Here is a 19,854-nt window from a genome sequence, read left to right as displayed (position 1 = left end):
ATGGCATCCAGTATATTTTCACTATAATTATACCTCAAAAAGGAAAATCTATCTCTTGGTATCATTAGTGAATAAGTAATTTCTTCAGACTAATTTCTAAAATGTCCACAGAAAATTTAATCAAATAGTTTCAGAGGGGATGTCTGTATCAGCATTTTTTCAAATAAGAGGTAGGGATGGGGGTGGAAAAAAGCTGTCAAAATTATTTCATCTGCCCTATCATTTTCAGCAGAGGAAAGGTGGAGATTGTCACATGGCCAGAAAGAATGTATAACAACATCCCATGTCTATGTATTTCCTATAGATGCTATCTTAAAAATATTATAAGTTGATATTTATGGGAAAAAGACTTTTTCTAGTTTGAGAATATTAGGGTCCAATTATTTTAGGCCGTTGCCATCGGTGCAGTTCCTAGCCTAGACATCTAGGTTTACATAGAGAAAAGTTTCATTTCAGGATCACAGGCAATATCCCCAAGCTACAGCCACCCGTTTCACAAATGTTGGTAACTAGGGAGACCAGATGAAAGATTATAGATGACTCATTGTAGCCCATATTGATGCATATGATCAGCAGAATCATCTCCAGATACAAGGGATACCTCAGTATCATTTGTGTTTTTCTTTTAGAAGACCATTTGAATTGCTGTTGTAAAAGGATAATGGTTTGGATCAGATACCTGTTAAGCAAAATATATTTTTCCTAAATGATAAAGTCTGCATGCCTTTCATTTTCCCCTCATGGAAGTATCATCAGCTGCAAAATCAACAGTACCTTTATTTTCCTGGTTGTCATTCTTCACCAACTGGCCCAGAGTTTTCTCCCTGTGGTCAGGTATGTTACTGACCATTGATCTGTCCTTTCCCCCCTTCAGCCACTGTGGCTGTAGGCATGAGTCCTCATCAGGTTTCCCCTGGATCTCCCTCTCAGCAAGAAGGCTGCAAGGCAGTTCAAAAGATCAGTTAATGTTTTCTAACCCAGATCATGCTCCTCTTATGGGAACCATCATCCTGATGGGACTCGGTGCCCCCAGGACTCTGCTGCATTGTCAATCCTAGTTGGGGGACTGAGAAGGATAGAGATGATGCTTGTTCTTTTGCTGTTTAGATAACTGTGGCAGATTCTTAGGTGAAGAATTCTTTAATAGTCAGTATATAGTAGTTAGATCACCATGTTAGTGAAACTGAGGTTATAGCGTCATCATCCCTATGTGGACTGTGCAAATTTGAATTATTTCCCACTCACATACTGCCTCCTTAACCAAAGCTGCATGCTTTTTGTTAAAAGGAGAAATGGATGAGTGACAACGGGTGATCCACATTGCTTAAAACAATACAGCCTGTGAGTCATGAGGAACATCATCATCTTGCTTTCAATAAATGCCTAAAACAAATCTCCTATCCTATACCCCCCAAAATTATTTCAATCTTCACCCATTGAGACTCTGCCTTTCCAGTCAATCTGCTGAAGGGGGTAGTTTAGAACACTTCCAGGTTTCCTGTTAGTCTGGTTTCTGGAGCACATATTTCTAAGTCAGCATGTTATTAAAGAGCCTGAGAGACGTAACTTGAAAGTGTCCTCACATTTCTCTTTATACATTCTCAACAGGATATCTTTTTCTCTTCCCCCACCTAGAAATCACTACAAATCTCGTCATCACTTTTGGGGTCTTGCCCAAATATGGCATTATACCCTTTAAACATGAATCACTTCTATAATGTCATCAAAATGCCTGCCTTTAACTGGCTCTCAATGATTGTGACCGTGCTTTTTCAAAGTGCAGAAGAATCAACTTCAAATTATAAGAGAAATATTGAGTCCTTAATTCATTTAGGGAATGGTCAGTATCAGTATAGAAAAGGAACTACAAAGCATGAAATTTAAAGAATAGTTGAAGAAATGGGAAAATTAAATTGAGAGTACAATTGTCTTTACACATCTGAAGAACTATCATTAGGAAGAGTATTAAATTTGTTCTAGGTATCTCCAAACTAAAGAATTAATCAAACTCCAAGGATAAAAGTTATAAGGAGAGAGTTTAATTCATCATAAGCTCAACTATGAGAACTGTCCAAAAATGAAATGTTCTACAATATGAATTACTGCTTTTTATCATTGGAGATTATAATGACTACTTATTGGGAATGCTAAAGATCAGATTCCAGCTTTATGTGGAAATTTGCATTAGATAATTTCTAAAGTCTCCTATAATTCTAAGATCTGTCTTTTTTTAGGCCAAGGTTTCTTAATCAGAGGTCTCAATTTAAAAAAAAATTAAAATAGCTATTTTTAACATAATTGGATTACTTTACAATCCTATCTATTTTGTATATTTAAAGCTATTATCCTGACATAGGCTTTCAACAGACTACCAAAAGAGTCCATGACACAAAAATAATTAAGCAACTCCAGTTGAAGGCCTTTTCACTTCTTCACATATAAGTGGGTGTTCCTGCTGTACCTGTCATAGTACAAAATTGCTGTACAAGGTATATTTCATGACTTGGACTGCTTCACCCATGAGCTAGGGAAGAGATAAATATGGCCACATCTTTCTAATAGCCAACTCTCTGAGACCACTGGGAAGAAAGTTACTTTTTAAAACTCTAGTGAAAATAAAAACTTATTTTATAAAGGATTCAGGATTTTTAGTTGATGAGCCTGTGTCATCTCTAATTCTAAAAGAATTTGATATGAGAAGGAAAGAGGTGGCTATTCAACTTCATTTCCATTCCTAGTATCTTGTCATTACCTGTTCAGGTGGTTTTACTTCCAAGCATCTAGAAAAATGCCCCCTTTAATGATTCTGAAGAGTTTAATAAATTAAGCCTGTTTGTAGGCAACATTATCATCAAGGTATTCATTGTCACTACCCTTATGCAAAGAACTATTTAGATTTTTTCCATATGGATAAAAAAATGTCATCTTTCAGTCATACTTTTCCTTTTTTCCAAGTAGTAAACTCTTGTCTATTCCTGTTCTTCAATTATAACAACATAACCTTATACCCATATAGTACTACTGACACTCTGGGGGATTTTGTTTAAATTATTTCACTTTATTTAACTAGTTAATAATTACTGAATGCTTATTATATGCATGATACTTAATTCTCACAATAGTCTTGTGAGATAGGGCAGATATGTTATAGACATATTACAGATAATTATACAGAGACTAAGCAAAGTGAAATAAAATGCCATAAAGTAGGCTGGCCAACTAGTGAAAGAAGTGGGACCAGGGTATAGGTATAGTGAAATTAAGGCCTCTTCTACTCTGTTTATGAATGACTCTGTATGATATACTATACTGAACTTTATTTACTCTCACCCATATAACACACTAATAAACTACATCATACTGAGCTTTTATCCTTGTACTCATTCTGGATTTTTGTGGAGTATATATATAAAGAGTTTAAAAGACACTGATTTAATATTTCTTTATCTCATATATTTATGCTTTCCAAGGACAGTGTGGACTCTTTCTACTTGATTCTTTATGTACCATGTTGAACTTAGCACTGCAGATAATGACACATGGAATAAGATATTAAAATTTTTTGATATTAAGAATTATACTATGTGGGTTTGGGTTTAGGATACATTGGATATAGTCACACAACTGTAATGGTCCATTATTTGTCCATTTCCCCTATGAAAGGGAAGTTGAAGACTCTTTTCCTTTCCAGTCTATAGGGCTACATTAGGAGAAATAGACTAAATAAGAAGGAAAAAATCTTCATTGATTTATTTAGTGCTGATCTGGCTACAGTTTTTTTCCAAAATTTACTCAAATCCTTCTCACTTCTCACTCCATGAACCCTCTCTCTGCTTTCCCCAAAGCTGACATCCAGTTCCCAAGACTCAAGAAGCACTTTCCATCTTGGAAAGAATTTGCTAACTACTTGGGCTAATGGTCACTGTGTCACCATAAGCAACCTGCTCAGTAATAAGCAGGAAAAGTGCAGCCAAGAAACCTTTTTAAAGATGCCTATGACTTGTAATCAATAGGAACATGAATTATAGATCATTTTCAAGCTGAGATTTATTTGAAAACTGCACCCATAGGGAAGCAAAGTACAGTACTGACGCATGGGCTGTTGGAATAGGGAATTACTTCCTTTTACTCAGAGAGATTTTTAAAATAGTCCCTGACCTTTACCTAAAATAAATAATGTTCCAAATATCCCAGGATCTGTAAGTAGCTACTGGGTATCACTGAATCTGCTTTGGTAGACCATTGCTCTGTGTGAAGCTCCCTTTCTCAATATACCTCTCCCCTTCAACTGTCACATCTCCATCATCATTCACATTATCTATTGCATTGATTGAGCATTATTATTTGAAGGGTAGGGAAATAGGTCATGATTTATGAGTGCAACAATGTTTATAGATTATAAAGTCATTTTAGCTAGCCAGCCACTGAAAGGAAGCCAGACCCTTTAAAAGGAGATGCACTTTCCTAGAGGTCAATAATCCACTTTAATTAAACCAATTTTCATTTCAAAAGGAAAATTAGAATTTACACAGTGTTTTTAAAGAAATTCCTTGATGAATAGTGAGGCCAATGCCTACCTTTGCCAAACAGATCACTCTCATTTAATAGCTATTCAAAGGGGTCACCCTAGAGTAATTCAGCATAACTGACAATAATTTCTTTCCTATAGGGAACTCAAAGAATGGATAATGTTATACAATGCTGTGTGTCTATCCTCCTTCTCTATATTTAAGGAAATAAATAATCAACTTATTGGGATTTCACAGAAATATAATTCTGGTCTCAATATTTATATACTCATTGAACCAGGCCATATTCCTTTCATGTCAGACTCCAGCTTCCTAAATCCCAATGGCAAAGCAGGGATTAGGAGACAGTGTCAGAGTTTGAAGAAGGAAGATTTCAAAAACCCATATTCACAAAAAGAAGATGGATACTAAAGAGACTCCACTTTCATATCTAAGAAATCCCTTTGTCCACATGCCTTATTTTTATTTGTTTTTGCAGATCAGTCTGACTCCTAAGTCTCCTAAGTCAAATTAAGTTTCCATAAGGTGAGAGTTCAGTGGATTAATCGCCCCTGTAGAGCACAGCACAGCACCACATGCAGATAGGTGCATCAAAAATGATTTTTAATGTTAAGGTTCAGGTTACTTAACCACCCCCCAAAAAAAATCAAATCACACTCACTGTGTGTTCTCATAGCATTTCAGGTTTTCCCCAAGGTCAGGCAAGACTGAAGAGGATCTTTCTGTGTGAGATGATGTTGAAGACAACAAACCCTCTGGACTTCTAACCAACCTCTCAAATCTGAAGATTCTCTCATCTTCAGACTTCTGGCTTTCTTTAGCTTCTGACCAGGGACTAGAAAACTACCAAAAAATAGTTCAGATTATTCCATAATATCTTTTTTTTTCATCATTAAACAAACCAAAATTTTTCATTGGCAATGTTCAAAATCTATGTCTCAATCTGTGCCATGGGTCCCTCAGTTTTCTTTTTTTCTTTTTTTTTTTTTTCCGGTGATACATGTACATTAATTTTTAATACAACATTTATTTATGAATCATGTTGGGAGAGAAAAATCAGAACAAAAGGGAAAAACCACAAGGGAAAAACCACGAGCAAAAAAAAAACAGAAGAAAAAGAAAAAAAAATTGAACACAGAATATGATTTACATTGTCTCCATTCTTTAACATTTCAAATTCTTATTAGTGAAAACAGGCAGAATTCACTATTAGGTAAAAAAAAAAAAAAAAAGATAAAAATGCACATAATTGGCAAAGAGATTATATACTTGCACAGGGGAAAAGGCAAAAGAAATGAAGGACAGATTCAACAGCAAAGCAAGAATATATATATAAAATACACACACACACATATACAAACAAATGGATTTTTATTGGAGCAGATTAGTCTAACAGTGCTAATTTCTTATAGATTATTTCCTAGAGCAAGGATGTTGTCTTTTAAAGTCAAGAATACTTTCTACTGTAAGGATCCCCCTCTGACCTTCAGTTCCTCACAGAAATATTGGTTCAGAATCTTAGAATCATAAAATATTCCTCAAGTGAAAGACAGAGGAGAATGTCTTGTATATCCAAAATAATCATCACAACACTTTTTTTTGTGGTAACCAAAAGCTAGAAACAAAATCAGTGACTAATGACTGGGGAATGACTTAAAAAACTGTGGAATACGAATGCAATATACTACTTACTTCACTGTATATAACGAATATGAAGAATTCAGAGAAGCATAGAAAAACTTATATGAACTAAGCAAAATGAGGCAAGTATACAACTGGAAAAACATATGCACAACTGCCACAAAACAATGTAAACAAAGTTAACAAAATGGAACACTTGCTGAAGGGTGGCCAAAGAGAAAATGCATCTTTTACCATTCATTACTGAATTGGGGGTTTAGGGCATATAGAATATTGGATGCCCCACTGACTTGGCTAGTTTTGCCTATTTCCCCCTCTTTTTTGTTTTAAAACTTGGGACAGTTCTCTTGGTAGTAGAAGGAGGAAAAATATATTAAGAAATAATGTAATAAAACAGAAATCATCAAATTAAAAAGAAAGATTTGAACAATCACAAAGCATTAGAATCAGAAGATTAGAAAGCATTGGAACAGCAATTTCAGAGGACCTATCATGAAGCATGCTACCCACTTCCTAACAGAAAGTTGGTTGACTCATGAGAATCAATTGAGACATAATTTTTTTAGACATAGCTAAATGCAGGAGTTTATTTTGCTTGGCCATGCATATTTTTTGCCTTTTTTTTTTTTAAAGAGTAGGTAGAAAGGAGAGAAAATAGATTTTTGTTAATTAAAATCTCACTTTTTAAAAAGAAATGAATGATATAAAAATAAAAGGCATCAATAAAACAATTTTAAGAAGATCAGAGGTCATTTAATCAGTCCAACCCCATTATTTTATAGAAAAGGAAACTGAGGCCCAGAGAAGAGAAAAAATTATCCAGTTAGCCACTGAGAGAGGCAAGATTAGATCCCCCCGCTTCTTGGTTTTTAGTGAATTGCTGTCTCCTACACTATGCTCTATGAATGTGTTCTCCTTTGACAACTAAAATGATTCTACTAATCAATTGAGAACAAGTACTGTTGTCCTTATTTGTCTTGGCAGTCCTAATGCCTAGAAGAGTGCCTTCTAGCTAATTGTTTTAGGTGCTTAATAAAAGTTTGTTGAAAAATCTGGGGTAGAGAGCCATAAGCTTAAAAGATTTGCTTTTATAATACAGGCAAGCTTCATTTACTCACATTTTCTAACCTAGTTTCTTTCTCCTCTTGTGTCCAGAGGTACATATCAGCCAGGTTTGGAAGGGAAGGACTTGATTATAAAGTAGAATCAAGTTGATACACTCCAAGATAGATCATAGGATCCATTTTTCTTTTTTCTTTTTTTCTGAGGCTGGGGTTAAGTGACTTGCCCAGGGTCACACAGCTAGGAAGTGTTAAATGTCTGAGACCAGATCCGAACTCTGATCCTCCTGAATTCAGGGATGGTGCTCTATCCACTGCGCCATCTAGCTGCCCCTAGGATCCATCTTTCTAAGTGGACATTTGACCATCTAACCACAAACATAATTCAATATAGATAAAATGATATGGCACTCTCAAACGTAGATTTAGAAAAAAATATATTCAGACTAAATACCTCACATAAAGTCAATGATTCAGTATTATATTCTCCCCTTATCTGGCAACATTTCTATACCAAAAAAGAATGATTTCCTATAAGGTATAAAATGGTTTAAAAAAATAGAATGATATCATTTAATGTTTCAACAAATAACTTTTCTGTGTGTTTATATTTATAAATATATTTTATATGTTTATAAATTTATGAATAAAAGCTCCTGCTGCAGTTCTGCTCTAATATCTCATTGGGAGGCAAAGTGGCCCAGATTTTACAAAGGGTATGCTAGCCAAGTGTAAGCTTCAGCAGGTCTTTCCAAGCCAGAAAGACTTTGAGTAGGGGCCCAGTGAGGACAATGTGTCTGCAGTCAGGTCCAGCTTCAGTTCAGAGAGTCCTAGCTACAGCAGAGTACTCGGTAGATTATAATGATTAGACCCACAGAAGCAGGAAGGCCATACTCAACCCTTAAGTCATAATAAGGGAGACGTCTCCATTAATAGCAGTAATGAGGGCCCCAAACTGAGCTTTAGGAGCTTATCGTTTAAGATGATGGATATAGGTAAGAAAAATACAGGCCTTTCCCCTCTCCATGTACAGATAAAGGTTTAGTCAGCAGCTCCCTGCAGTCATTTTTAGGGGAAGTTTACCTGGTGTCTGCTGGCTAGGACAGTAAATTCCTGTTGAAGATCACTTGTTGACTGCTGTATTGTTGAGAGGTCCTTTTGTTGTGTCAACAAAAATTTTCTCTCCTGATGAGCCGCTTCATAAATGTTCTGTAGGTGTTTGAGTTCCGCCTGAATAAGATAAAGAAGGATGAAATAGGCATTAGTCCTCATCAGAGCCAAGAGGAGGCATTTCTGTGTCCTGGAGAGGTGTAAAAATCATGTATGCTGACATCTGGAAACTGTGCCCTTATATTACTGTCTACCACAGGCCTTTAGAGACCAAAGAGACAGAGATTAAATCTGTGATTTCAACTAAGCAGTTTCCTCTGAAGGTTAGCACTGTCTCTGTAACTTAGCTTATCTTCTTAGAGAGTTGTCTGAGACATTGAAAGCTAACATGATTTGTTTATTGTCACAAAGACAGTTTACAGCAGAGACAGTACTTCAACCAGGTCTTCCCAGCTTTGGGGACCAATTCTATATCCATTCATTGTCCCATTTTGTCTCCATGATATACATGATCTAGCACAAAAATAACTATATAGTAGAGAATGGGAATTTTCTGGAATTAAGATGTATACTGAAAAAAAAATCAAGTCCAAACACATTTCTCAATGCAGTTCTGCCTATGTATTATGCCCAAAGCAACAGTTTAACTTTCTCTACCATTTGTCCTAACTCTGGTAACACTGAAAAAGCATTAAACACAGTTTTTAAAAAGGAGAAGGAATACTAGATGGAGAGTGGGAGGAGGAATACTCTAACAAAGAAATAAATAATACAAAGGATAATAACTTCGGGGTCTGTGTCTGAAGAAAGAACTAAGGGAGCAAAATAGGGGAAAAGTTAGGGTTGTCTGGTTGAAATGAGTTATCTAATGTTATTATATGTTGAAGTAGGATCACATTTTATTCTCAATTTACCTTCCTTGGTTGCAAGTCTGTTCACAACATGAGTTTTGATTCTATTTCTTTCTCTACCTATAAGCTCTATACTAAGAGATCATGTCTTAATTATTTTGGTATTTCTTCTAGTCCCTAATACATATAGTAAGTGGTTTTTAAAATTGTTGTTGAATAATGAATGCATGCATTTCTCCAGATTATAGAATATTATTTCATTTTTCTCTAACTCAGAACTCCATATACTGATAAAATCACAGGTCTTATCAAAAGCTAAATACCTATGATCATCTTATTTATTTTTTGAAACATCTTCAGTTCTATGAGCAAGGGCATGTTATCTCAATAGGAGAGAACTGTGCTACAAGCTGATGGAAAACTACAATTTTGCTTTTTTCCCCCCCACCAATAGTATTTATGTATCAATTACTGAGAATCTAAGTCATATTTTTCATCTTGCTTTATAAACTGGAGAACAGATTCATACATGGAACATCAAATAAATTACTCTTCTGCAAGCAAGGAAAAGGACCCATCATAAACTTTAATTAATGTTTGCAAAGCATTTAGATTTCCCAGGTAAAAGTCCATGAACAAGTATCACCTATTATCAGCAATCTGGTCCTGCCCAGGAGAAAGAACACATTCTTTCTTTCAAAATCACTAAGATGTCACCTAGCAAAAGTCTTTCACTAGACATTAAAATAGAATCTCAGTGATCTGAAAACCACTTTGTCCAAAGAAAACCTCTAATTGTCTCCCACACTGTGCCATTAATTCTATATATCTTTTTCATATTGAAAATTAGTCATCATAGACAAATAGCCATATTTAGTATCACAGAGCTGGGTCTTCATTTTAATGAAATAGACTTAGAGCCATAGACACAGTGCCAGACAAGAAAGCTAAAGCCCCCACCATTCTGCCATGTGGTTATCTCTGCCTACTCCTGAAATTCCCATCAGTAGAGTCATAATGGATTAGATAACAACAATGAGACTTGTCATCTCCAAAAGGCTCCAGCAATTCAACTGACAGAGTGTACCAGGAGTCCTCTGACATTAGCACAAATTAGCAGACCAGTTTAACCAGTTCCAAGAGGATAAGATACACAAGGAGAACATGGCCAGGACAAGATCTGAGGCTGGCAACCGGAGAGAGAGACAACCTCAAGTTGATGAGTCAAGGAAGTGGGAAGAAATACCCAGCTTAGCAGGTATACAGGATAGACACCAAAGAGAAGACAGAAGCAGACTTCTGAAGGAAAAGAAGGTGAGAAATGTAAAGATAAGACCTTTGGCTAACTCTTTAGTGATTTATGCAATTAAAATTCTTAAGAGAATTCTTATAAAGATTTTGGCTGTGAGTATGACCAAAGCTGTCTACAAAGGGCATTTCTAAGGCAAATTTGACATTATTTTCACAACTGATATAGCCTTCAATTCTAACAGACATAAAATTCAGTTTATCTTTTCTATAGCTAGTCAATGATCACAGAATCTGAAATAAGTATTTGTGGATGTCCAAATGGTGGATATCATTGTCCTAAATTTTCATAGGCCATAGATTTGGACCTAAAAGTGACCTTGGAAGTGGTTGATCCAAACTTGGATATTATCCAAAGTCACACAGCTCCTAAGTGGCAGATTCTAGATCCAGATTTATGTCCTAAATCCAAATTCAACTCTTTCCTGTGCACCATGTTCATTCTTTGTTTTTGCATTATTTATTGCTATCTTCTACCATGCTGACACGTGAAGCTTAATGCAAACACAAAGTGTTGGATATTCCAGCTTTGCATTGAAATCTCAGAGCCAGCTCTGAGGAAACAATATTATTCTTATCTTGCTGATGGCCTACCTGTTCTTTCTTCAGATCCATTAGTATTTGGTGCTGTTCCTCAGTCATTAAGCTGTAGTCTCTTTTGTTCCCCAAACACCTAGAAATAGAGAATTGCAAAGATTATCATAACATTCTAAACATGTCATTCTAAAAACAGTGGCTTCTAAACATTAGAATTATGTCAAACCTCAGTTATTCATGTCACTAGTATGGGCCATAGATAATTTAAAAATTATTAATATTTGCCTTTGGAATGCATTGTTTCCTGTAACTTTAAACACTTCTGATTTTGTTTGACTGAACCAAAACAATAGAAGTAGGGAAGCAATAAAAGAAGTTCTCTGGGAATAATTTGGAAAGAATAACTTGAAAATGACTCTATTTTAGTTAGCTCTAGTCCAATTGACTTAGATTAGATTATATATATAAACAGAATAAGCTCATAAGATCTATTTTTATTTAGACCAGTGACCTTCACAAAGAGACAAACCTCTGTTTCCTAGCCAAAAACTCAGGTCTAACTTTGAACCTGCCAAAAGACTTGATAATTTAGCCATTGATTATCTATCTGGAATCATTCCTCAAGGTAATGATACTCTCCTCTCCCTCAACTCAACTTCATATGTCCCATTCCATCTGCCCTCCCTTTCATGGTACTCCTTGGAATTCTTTAGAGTTAACAAAGTTGCTTTCATTTTAAATCTTTCCTTTTTAACTCCTCCTACCTTTTGGTTCTCACTAGTTACCTCCTATGACATGAAATCCTTGGTCCCTCAGGAATAGTTGAACTTTTACTAATATCTTTTGACTCCTTAGGGGGAAGTCAACATATTCCTTGCTCCCAGCTGCCAGTTCTAGACTCTTCCCCCTTTAAAGTTTATTCAATCCAAATTTGTTATCTAATTAAGATTAAGGTTACTATTATTCACCAAACCCCAGGACTCTCTCCTTAATATATTTAATGAATTCAGTGCCTAGATAATGTCTGTCTCCTTTATTTCAGTTCTTAATGTCAGGGAATTCAACATGCATATTCTTCCTTCAAAACCCTTCAAACATCCTAAACTGTATTCTTCCTCAATCTATTAATTTCCTCTACCTTCCCTTTCATATAGAGATGATCATACTCTCCCCATCTTGCCATATTTTATCATTCTATCTTTTTCTCTGCTTTACAACCATTACACCACCTCTTCTTCATGTTCACCAAGACTTCTAGTCCTTTTACCCTTTAGTTCTTTCCTAGCCAATACTCTCTTCCCTTTCCTATCTTAACCCCTTGGAGAATTAGTTCAACTTTATCCTATCCTCTTCTACATTTGAGTCCCCTGTCTCTTTTCCTGTCACTTACTGTGACTTTTTACCAAGCTATGATTTTGAAATGCTTGTGCTTTACACTGTCATTGCTTCTGTTCATGTGCTAAAAAAAGCATTAAACTGGATTGACGATATTTAATATAAATTTATGTTATGTAATTTTACCTGAAGCTTCATGTTAGCAAAGGTAATCTCTTTCCACCCCCAAAATCAAGGCATTATTCCACTTACACATTAACTATTCAAAATCTTTTCAACCCTCTGCAAGTCTCCCATACACATTCTTCTCCCCATCCTGCAACAATGCTCTTTTCCTATATCTCTTAGACATATGATCTCTTCTTCTCAGCCTCCTTTATTGAGTCTGTGTTCTTCCCCTCAATGTCTGTCCTTGGTTCTTGCCTTTTTTCCCTTTGTATTATCTCTTGAGTTTCTAGAAATTCAATTATAATCTCCAACCAGATGATCCACAGATCAATTTTTCCAAATCTAATTTCTCTTCTGATTTCTAGGCACCATCACCAATTCCCTGCTGAATATCCAAAATTGGATTTCTTATAGGAATATCAAACTCAACATATTCAAAACTAAAGTTAATCTTCAGTGTCTTTTTGCCAAAACCTTTTCCTCTTTCAAACTTTGCTACTATTGTTCCATCTTCCCAGTTACCCTCAACTCTTAATTTTCATTGCCTGCACATATCTAACCTGCTTCCAAGTCCTATCAACTATCTTTGTAACTTTTCTCATATTATGTCCCCTTCTCTCTATTCACACAACTGCTGCCTTTATCAGTTCTTGCCTAAACTATTGCAATAGTCTGAGAATTGTCCTCTATATCTCAGATCTCTTCCCATTCTAATCCACCCTTTACTCATCTGTCAAAGTGATCTTACTAAAGCACAGGTCAATCATGTCATCTCCTCTCATTCCATCAACTCAATTGGCTCCCTATTACTTCCAGAGTAGTACAGAAAGTCCTCAAATTGGCTCTTAGAGATCTTCACTCTCTTATCTCTTCCTTTCTTTCTAGTCTTCTTACACTACATTTCCTATCACATAATCTATGAGTCAATGATACCATCCTTCTAAGCTTTTCCTCACATACAACACTCCAACATCATGCATTTTCTTGTACACACTGTCTTCCTCACTTAGAATGCTCTCCCTCCTTACCTCTGCCTCCCAACCTCCTTCAAGATTCAATTCAAATCTCATCTTCTACAAGAAGGCTTTCCTGATTTCTCTCATTCCCCACTATTAGTGCCTTCCTTTTGAGATTATCTCCCACTTATAATATATATTATCTATATATATATGTGTGTATATATATATATTTTACATATAGTTACTTGGATATTTCTCCCACAAGAATGACTGATGAACCCCCTTTCTTCTATTACAAGATTAACTCTTCACACTCTGTTCACTGATTAAGCTAAACACACATACACACACACACACACACACACACTCTTTCTCTCTTCTCTTCTCTTCTCTTTTCTTTCTTCTCTCTCTCTCTCTCTCTCTCTCTCTCTCTCTCTCTCTCTCTCTCTCTCTCTCTCTCTCTCTCTCTCTCTCTCTCTCTCTCCATTTAATCATCTCACAAATACCCTGGGTCATGAAGCCCACTAGACAAGAAAATATAAATTAGCTCAGCTCAATGGAGTCTACTCGCATTGCTAGAGATATAGCTTGGAGGCTACATCAAAGCTGAATCAGACACATTATTATTATACTTGAAACACAAAATACTTTTGAATTACATTTACAGATTTTTCTCCCTTTAAAAATGTGGTTCTGACAGTTTACCATTGAATCTTCCATAAAGGATACCGCCTGGGCAGAGGCAAATCGTCATTTAAAAGACTCATTCCAGGTGATCTTTAGTGTCCCCTCCAGAGCCAAAATTCTTAGACTACATATTAGAACAGCCAGACAGATGGAAAGACAATGAAGCATATTCTCAGGTTTAAGTAAAGATTAGCTCACGCTTTCTGTTGCTCTAGCCATGACAATTCAGCTATAACTTTCTCCTCAAGGGCTTTCTCCCGGAGCTTGAGGAGGGCTGTCTGGTACTGCGCTCTCAGCTCTTCTTCCTTTAAATACTGATCAGTCATCCTCAGACTGAAGCGGTCGAAGAGGCTAGACCGATAGATTTCATTACTCTAAAAGCAATGGAAGAAACGATTTACATATCTTTTTTTTTTTCAAGTGGCTAAAAGAAGTGTCTCAAGGATACTGTTAAAAAAAAAATACTGTCAGAAATGTCGTCTCCCTTTGAGATGTGAAATGAGAAGGTCCCAAAAGATCCCAAATATTTCCTCTACACTCTGTCCTGAAGTTGTTCCATCATCAGAATTACTAATGGATTAGAAAACTAGGGTAGAATTCACCATCTCCAGAAAACCTCTATCAAAATTTCCATGTTATCTGAGAGTAAAAAGCCTATTCCTCTGCACTAGACAAATTAGTTTAGTTTCAATATGAAATACATGGAAGACACCTCAACCTTGAAATTAGGGGACTAGATAAGAGTATAGGCAATAAGACTTGAAAGGTGGTAAGATATTAAGAGAGTTAATCCAAGGTTTAGGGCTCCTAAAGGTAGCCTCTGAAAAGAGATTCAAATATGAAGGATAGGAGACTCAGAGGAATAAAAGGCATTGGGACAATGGGTGTGAAGTAATAACCTGTAAGAGAAATACAATCATTGGAATTTGGTTCTGAGGCTACCTTCATACCTGGCTACTGCTGTCCATGAAGTCTTCTTTAGAAGAGAATACCTTGCTACTTGGATAACCAAAAGCTGATGAGAACCATGTAGTAGAGTGGGATGATGTGGTATAGTCTTGCTTCTGTCTTTCCTTATCAGCATCTTAGGACAAAAAAAAAGTTTAATCAAGTCTGTGTCAGTGAATGCTCTACCAGAAAGGACAAGGTGAGGTTAAGTCTCAGGACATGAAGGGGTGTGTGTGTGTGTGTGTGTGTGTGTGTGTGTGTGTGTGTGTGTATGAGATAGTTTGAGTCTGGTTATATATTCTGTGAAAATGTATTATCAATTTAGTAGCTCTCTTTTCAATATTACAGCAGGCACAGTAAGCAGAACATAAACATCAACGAAATAGCCTCAAAAGATCCTACCTGTGCAACCCAATAAATTTCTCCGTGGCTCACTTTCCCAGGTGGAAACTGTTGGACTACTGGTTCTGCTGGAATATGATCTGAGGACACAAAAATAGTAATAAAAAGCACACAGGTAATTTTATGACATCCTGCCCCAGTACACACATGGTATGCACATACCATTTATGTTTTGGAGAGGGACATCCTCTGCTTAAGCTGTCAGGAAAAGACTCATGCCCTAGAAAAGGGACAGCTTCAGCTCTGATTTTCCTGCTGATGGGCTAGCTTAGCTGCATCCCACATAGTACTGGCTAGGGTCAGTCCTTCATGCAGGCAGACTAAGGTGGATGCCAACACAATGCTGTGAGATATGTCACTGCTTAGGTCAAATCACTTGTCTGGCTTTGGGAGTGATGAGTCTATCCTACCTGCCCATAGATGACAGCCGAGTTAGACAGTCTGTGGATTCCAGGCCTCCATGGGTCTTTGGCATTTTCCATTTCTCTGCTTTATTGTCTAGTTCAGTTCTATGGATGTGGCTGCTGTGCAAAGACTGCTGAAGTAATAATAACAACAATAACAACAGCAGCAATAATAGTGTATTTTAAAACTTACACGTTATTTCCCTAGTACAAATGTTTGATAAAGGAAATGAAAGCGTTACTATTATTCTTATTTTATAGCTAAGAATAGTATCAGTTCAGAAGGGTTAAGTGAGTTGTTTAAGGTTACAGAGATAAGTGTCGGGAGGAGAGTTTAAATCTAGCTTTTTCTAAATTCATTACTCTTTCTACTACATTGAATATAGGCATTTATAACAATCATTTTATGAGTTCTTCATGTAGCTGGCCCAAGGCCTTTGACTTAAGGAAGTAACAAACCACAGTCCACCAATTCTCTATTCATCACTAGTCATCTGAAATCAAAATTGGTCATTGAATTGATTTAAACTTTGATTTGACCCATAGCTTTTCATAAAATATATATACAGTGGTTTGTCTATTGTCCAAACTTTATTTTTCCTTTCCCCTTCCTTTTCCCCTTCCTTCTGTTCACATAAAATATCATACCCTTACCTATGGGTGTTCTGCCCAAAGGAATGTAAATTTTGATCACTGAAACATCCTAAGATATCTGGAAGTTTATAGACTAGGGCCATGCCTTAAACCCAAAATACTCTTTTTCTTTTTAAAAAATTTTTATTAAATTTTTTTGTTTTCGAAACATATGCATGGATAATTTTTCAACATTAGCCCTCACAAAACCTTGTCTTCCAATTTTTCCCCCTCCTTTCTTCCACCCCCTTGCCTAAATGACAAGTAATCCAATATATTAAATATGGTAAAAAAAAATATGTTAAATCCAATATATGCATACATACTTATACAGTTATCTTGCTGCACAAGAAAAATCTAATGAAAAAAGAAAAAATGAGAAAGAAAATAAAATGCAAACAAACAACAACAAAAAGAATAAAAATGCCATGTTGTGATCCACACTCAGTTCCCACAGCCCTCTCTCTGGGTGTAGATGGCTCTCTTCATCACAAGATCATTGGAACTTGCCTAAATCATCTCATTGCTGAAAAAAGCAACATCCATCAGAATTGATCATTGTATAATCTTGTTGCTGCATACAACGATCTTCTGTTCTGATCATTTCACTTAGCATAAGATCATGAACAATTATAGAACAATAATATTCCGTAACATTCATATACCATAACTTATTCAGCCATTCTCCAACTGATGGGCATTCACTCAGTTTCCAGTTTCTTGCCACTGCAAAAAGGATTGCCACAAACATTTTTGCACATGTGGATCCTTTTCCCTCCTTTAAGATCTCTTCAGGATATACTGTTTATTATTTCTTATAGCACAATAATATGCCATCACAATCATATACCACAATTTGCTCAACCATTCCACAATTTCCAATTCTTTCACCACAAAAAAAATATTTTTCTATAAATAGATCTCCTTGAATTATAGTACTAGTGTGAAAGACCTAGATCAAAGGCTATGCAGTTTTATAATGCTTTGGACACAGTTCTAATTTGTTTTCCAAAATATTTGCACCAATTCATAACTCCAATTATATTTCTATATCAACAATGGTCTTTTAAACACTTACTTATTTGATGGGCACTCAAGTTTTCAGTTTTTTGCTACAACAAAAAGGGCTAGTTGATATATTTTTGTATATATGCTTTATGGTTAGTTAATTTAAAAGTATAATTCCTATTATGTGGTGATCAACTAAGAATAACTTAGCTTTTTTTTAGTAATATAATGATCCAAGATAATTTACAAAGGCCTCAGGATGGAAGATGCTATCTTTCTCTTGCTATGCAAGAGAAAGAATTTGATCTGCAGATCAAAGCATACTATTTTTACTTTATTTTTATCATGGTTTTTTCCTTTTGATCTGTTTTTTTTTTCTTTTTCTTTTCTTTTTCTTTTTCTTTTTTTTTTTACAGTATGACTAATATGGAGTTATGTTTTAAATGATTGCCCATATCTAGCCTATTTCAAATTGCTTATAATTTGGGGAAGAAGAGAAGGGACAGAGAAAAGGAGAAAATTTTAGAATTCAAAATTTTGTAAAAAATTGATTTTACAAGGTCTGGAGAGGCTTACATGGACCTGATGCTAAGTGAAGTGAGTAGAACCAAAAGAACATTATACATAGCAACAAGATTATGTGATGATCAATTCTGATGGATGTGGCTCTTTTCAACAATGAAATGATTCAGGCCAATTCAAATAGACTTATGATGGAAAGAGCCATCTGCATCTTTTTTTTTGAAAGAAGTCTGTCGGGACTGAATGTGGATCACAACATAGTTTTTCTACCTTCTTTGTTGTTTGCTTGCATTTTGTTTTCTTTCTCACTTTTTTCCTTTTTGATCTGATTTTTTTTGTGCAACATGATAAATGTGGAAATATGCATAGAAGAATTGTACATGTTTAACATATATTGGATTACTTGATGTCTAGGGGAGAAGATGGGGAAAAGGCAGGGAGAAAAATTTCAAACACAAGGTTTTATAAAAGTGAATAATGAAAACTAGCTTTGCATGTATTTTGAAAATAAAAAGCTATTATTTTTTAAATTGACTTTATATATATTTGGAAAAATGCTATATAAAAAACAAAATTTAGTTTCAAATGCCCTGAAGCTATATTTTAAAAATCTAATCATACCCAGTTGGAGAATATAGTCCAATATTGAGAAAATTATCTGATCTCTGATGACTTTTATTTTTCTATCAAGTGGGAATAACTATCTCGCTTGCCTCACAGATAGTACTAGGTGAATGAAAAAGGGACTTTGGTGAAGACAAGGCCCGACAGGAAAAAAACAAAAACAAAAAAAGCCTTCTGGATAAAGTCAGAAGATGACGACAGTTTTGACAATTCTATGTCAAATTCATTATATTCCTGAAAGTAAGGGCAAGCTAGATGTGATGGAGATTGAAGGTTTCATGTACATTTATCTTTTTATACTTTGCAAATAGAACTGTTTGTTTTATCTAGTATTTTATTTGTTTTCTTTGTTTTGTTTAAGTAAATAGGAGAGAGAAATAACTTTCTGGGAACAAAAATCAAAATACCAGAGTAAAGATGATTAGAGAAATGGGCAAGAAAACGTTTGAAAAATAAGGACCTGAGAAGGCAGGGCACAGGGCAGACATTTGGGATTAAATTACAAAAGCACTGGAACTATTAATACAATCTTACAACCTCAGTGTGGTGGTCAGACCTCCACTGGCAGTTAGTTCCTCCACTCCTTTTGGTAAGTCCTGTCATTTCTTCCTTAGAAATGTTTCTTGACTATCTCCATTCACACAGGCTGCCACTCTGATGAAGGGCCTCACCTCACGCTTGCCTGGACTATTGCAATAGTTTGTGGCTTCTGATTGATGTCCTTCCTGTCTGGTGTCTTGCTCTAGTCCTTCTTCCTGACATCTGGCATTCATGCCAAAGTGATTTTCCTAAAGCTCATCATTTCCCTTGCTCCATCAATGCCATGGTCCCCCTATGTTCTCTCCAGGGTTGAATAGAAAATTCTGTTTGGCTTTTAAAGCCCTTTATAACCTTTTCCCTTCCTACTTTTCTAATAATCTTATACTTTCTTTCTCTCTATGTTCTTGGTCATCCACAGTAGCATTTGGCCTTTTTTCCTTATTCAAACAATATTTTATTTTTCCGAATACATGTAAAGATAGTTTTCAACATTCATTTTTGTAAGACTTGTATTCCAAATTATTTTCCTGCCCTTTCCCTCCCCAAGACAGCAAGCAATCTGATATAGGTTACTATCCATTTGAACC

The 19,854-nt window shown here is 35.7% G+C and overlaps 1 protein-coding gene across 1 annotated transcript in view; it reads right to left on the bottom strand.

Moving 5' to 3' along the window:
* CCDC187 (coiled-coil domain containing 187) overlaps window positions 1-19,854 on the bottom strand; it is an 85,575-nt gene that overhangs the window by 8,452 nt on the left and 57,269 nt on the right. Inside the window, exons 14-21 of the mRNA XM_074284848.1 lie at window positions 15,947-16,074; window positions 15,537-15,616; window positions 15,137-15,270; window positions 14,385-14,560; window positions 11,095-11,173; window positions 8,315-8,461; window positions 5,191-5,372; window positions 775-938 (exon numbers count right to left, since the gene is read on the bottom strand). Coding sequence (XP_074140949.1) covers window positions 775-938; window positions 5,191-5,372; window positions 8,315-8,461; window positions 11,095-11,173; window positions 14,385-14,560; window positions 15,137-15,270; window positions 15,537-15,616; window positions 15,947-16,074 — 1,090 coding nt within the window. The remainder of the gene's footprint in view (window positions 1-774; window positions 939-5,190; window positions 5,373-8,314; window positions 8,462-11,094; window positions 11,174-14,384; window positions 14,561-15,136; window positions 15,271-15,536; window positions 15,617-15,946; window positions 16,075-19,854) is intronic.

This window comes from Sminthopsis crassicaudata, chromosome 2 (genome assembly GCF_048593235.1).
Source record: "Sminthopsis crassicaudata isolate SCR6 chromosome 2, ASM4859323v1, whole genome shotgun sequence".
Taxonomy (NCBI): Eukaryota; Metazoa; Chordata; class Mammalia; order Dasyuromorphia; family Dasyuridae; genus Sminthopsis; species Sminthopsis crassicaudata.
This window is presented reverse-complemented; position numbering and strand designations above follow the sequence as displayed.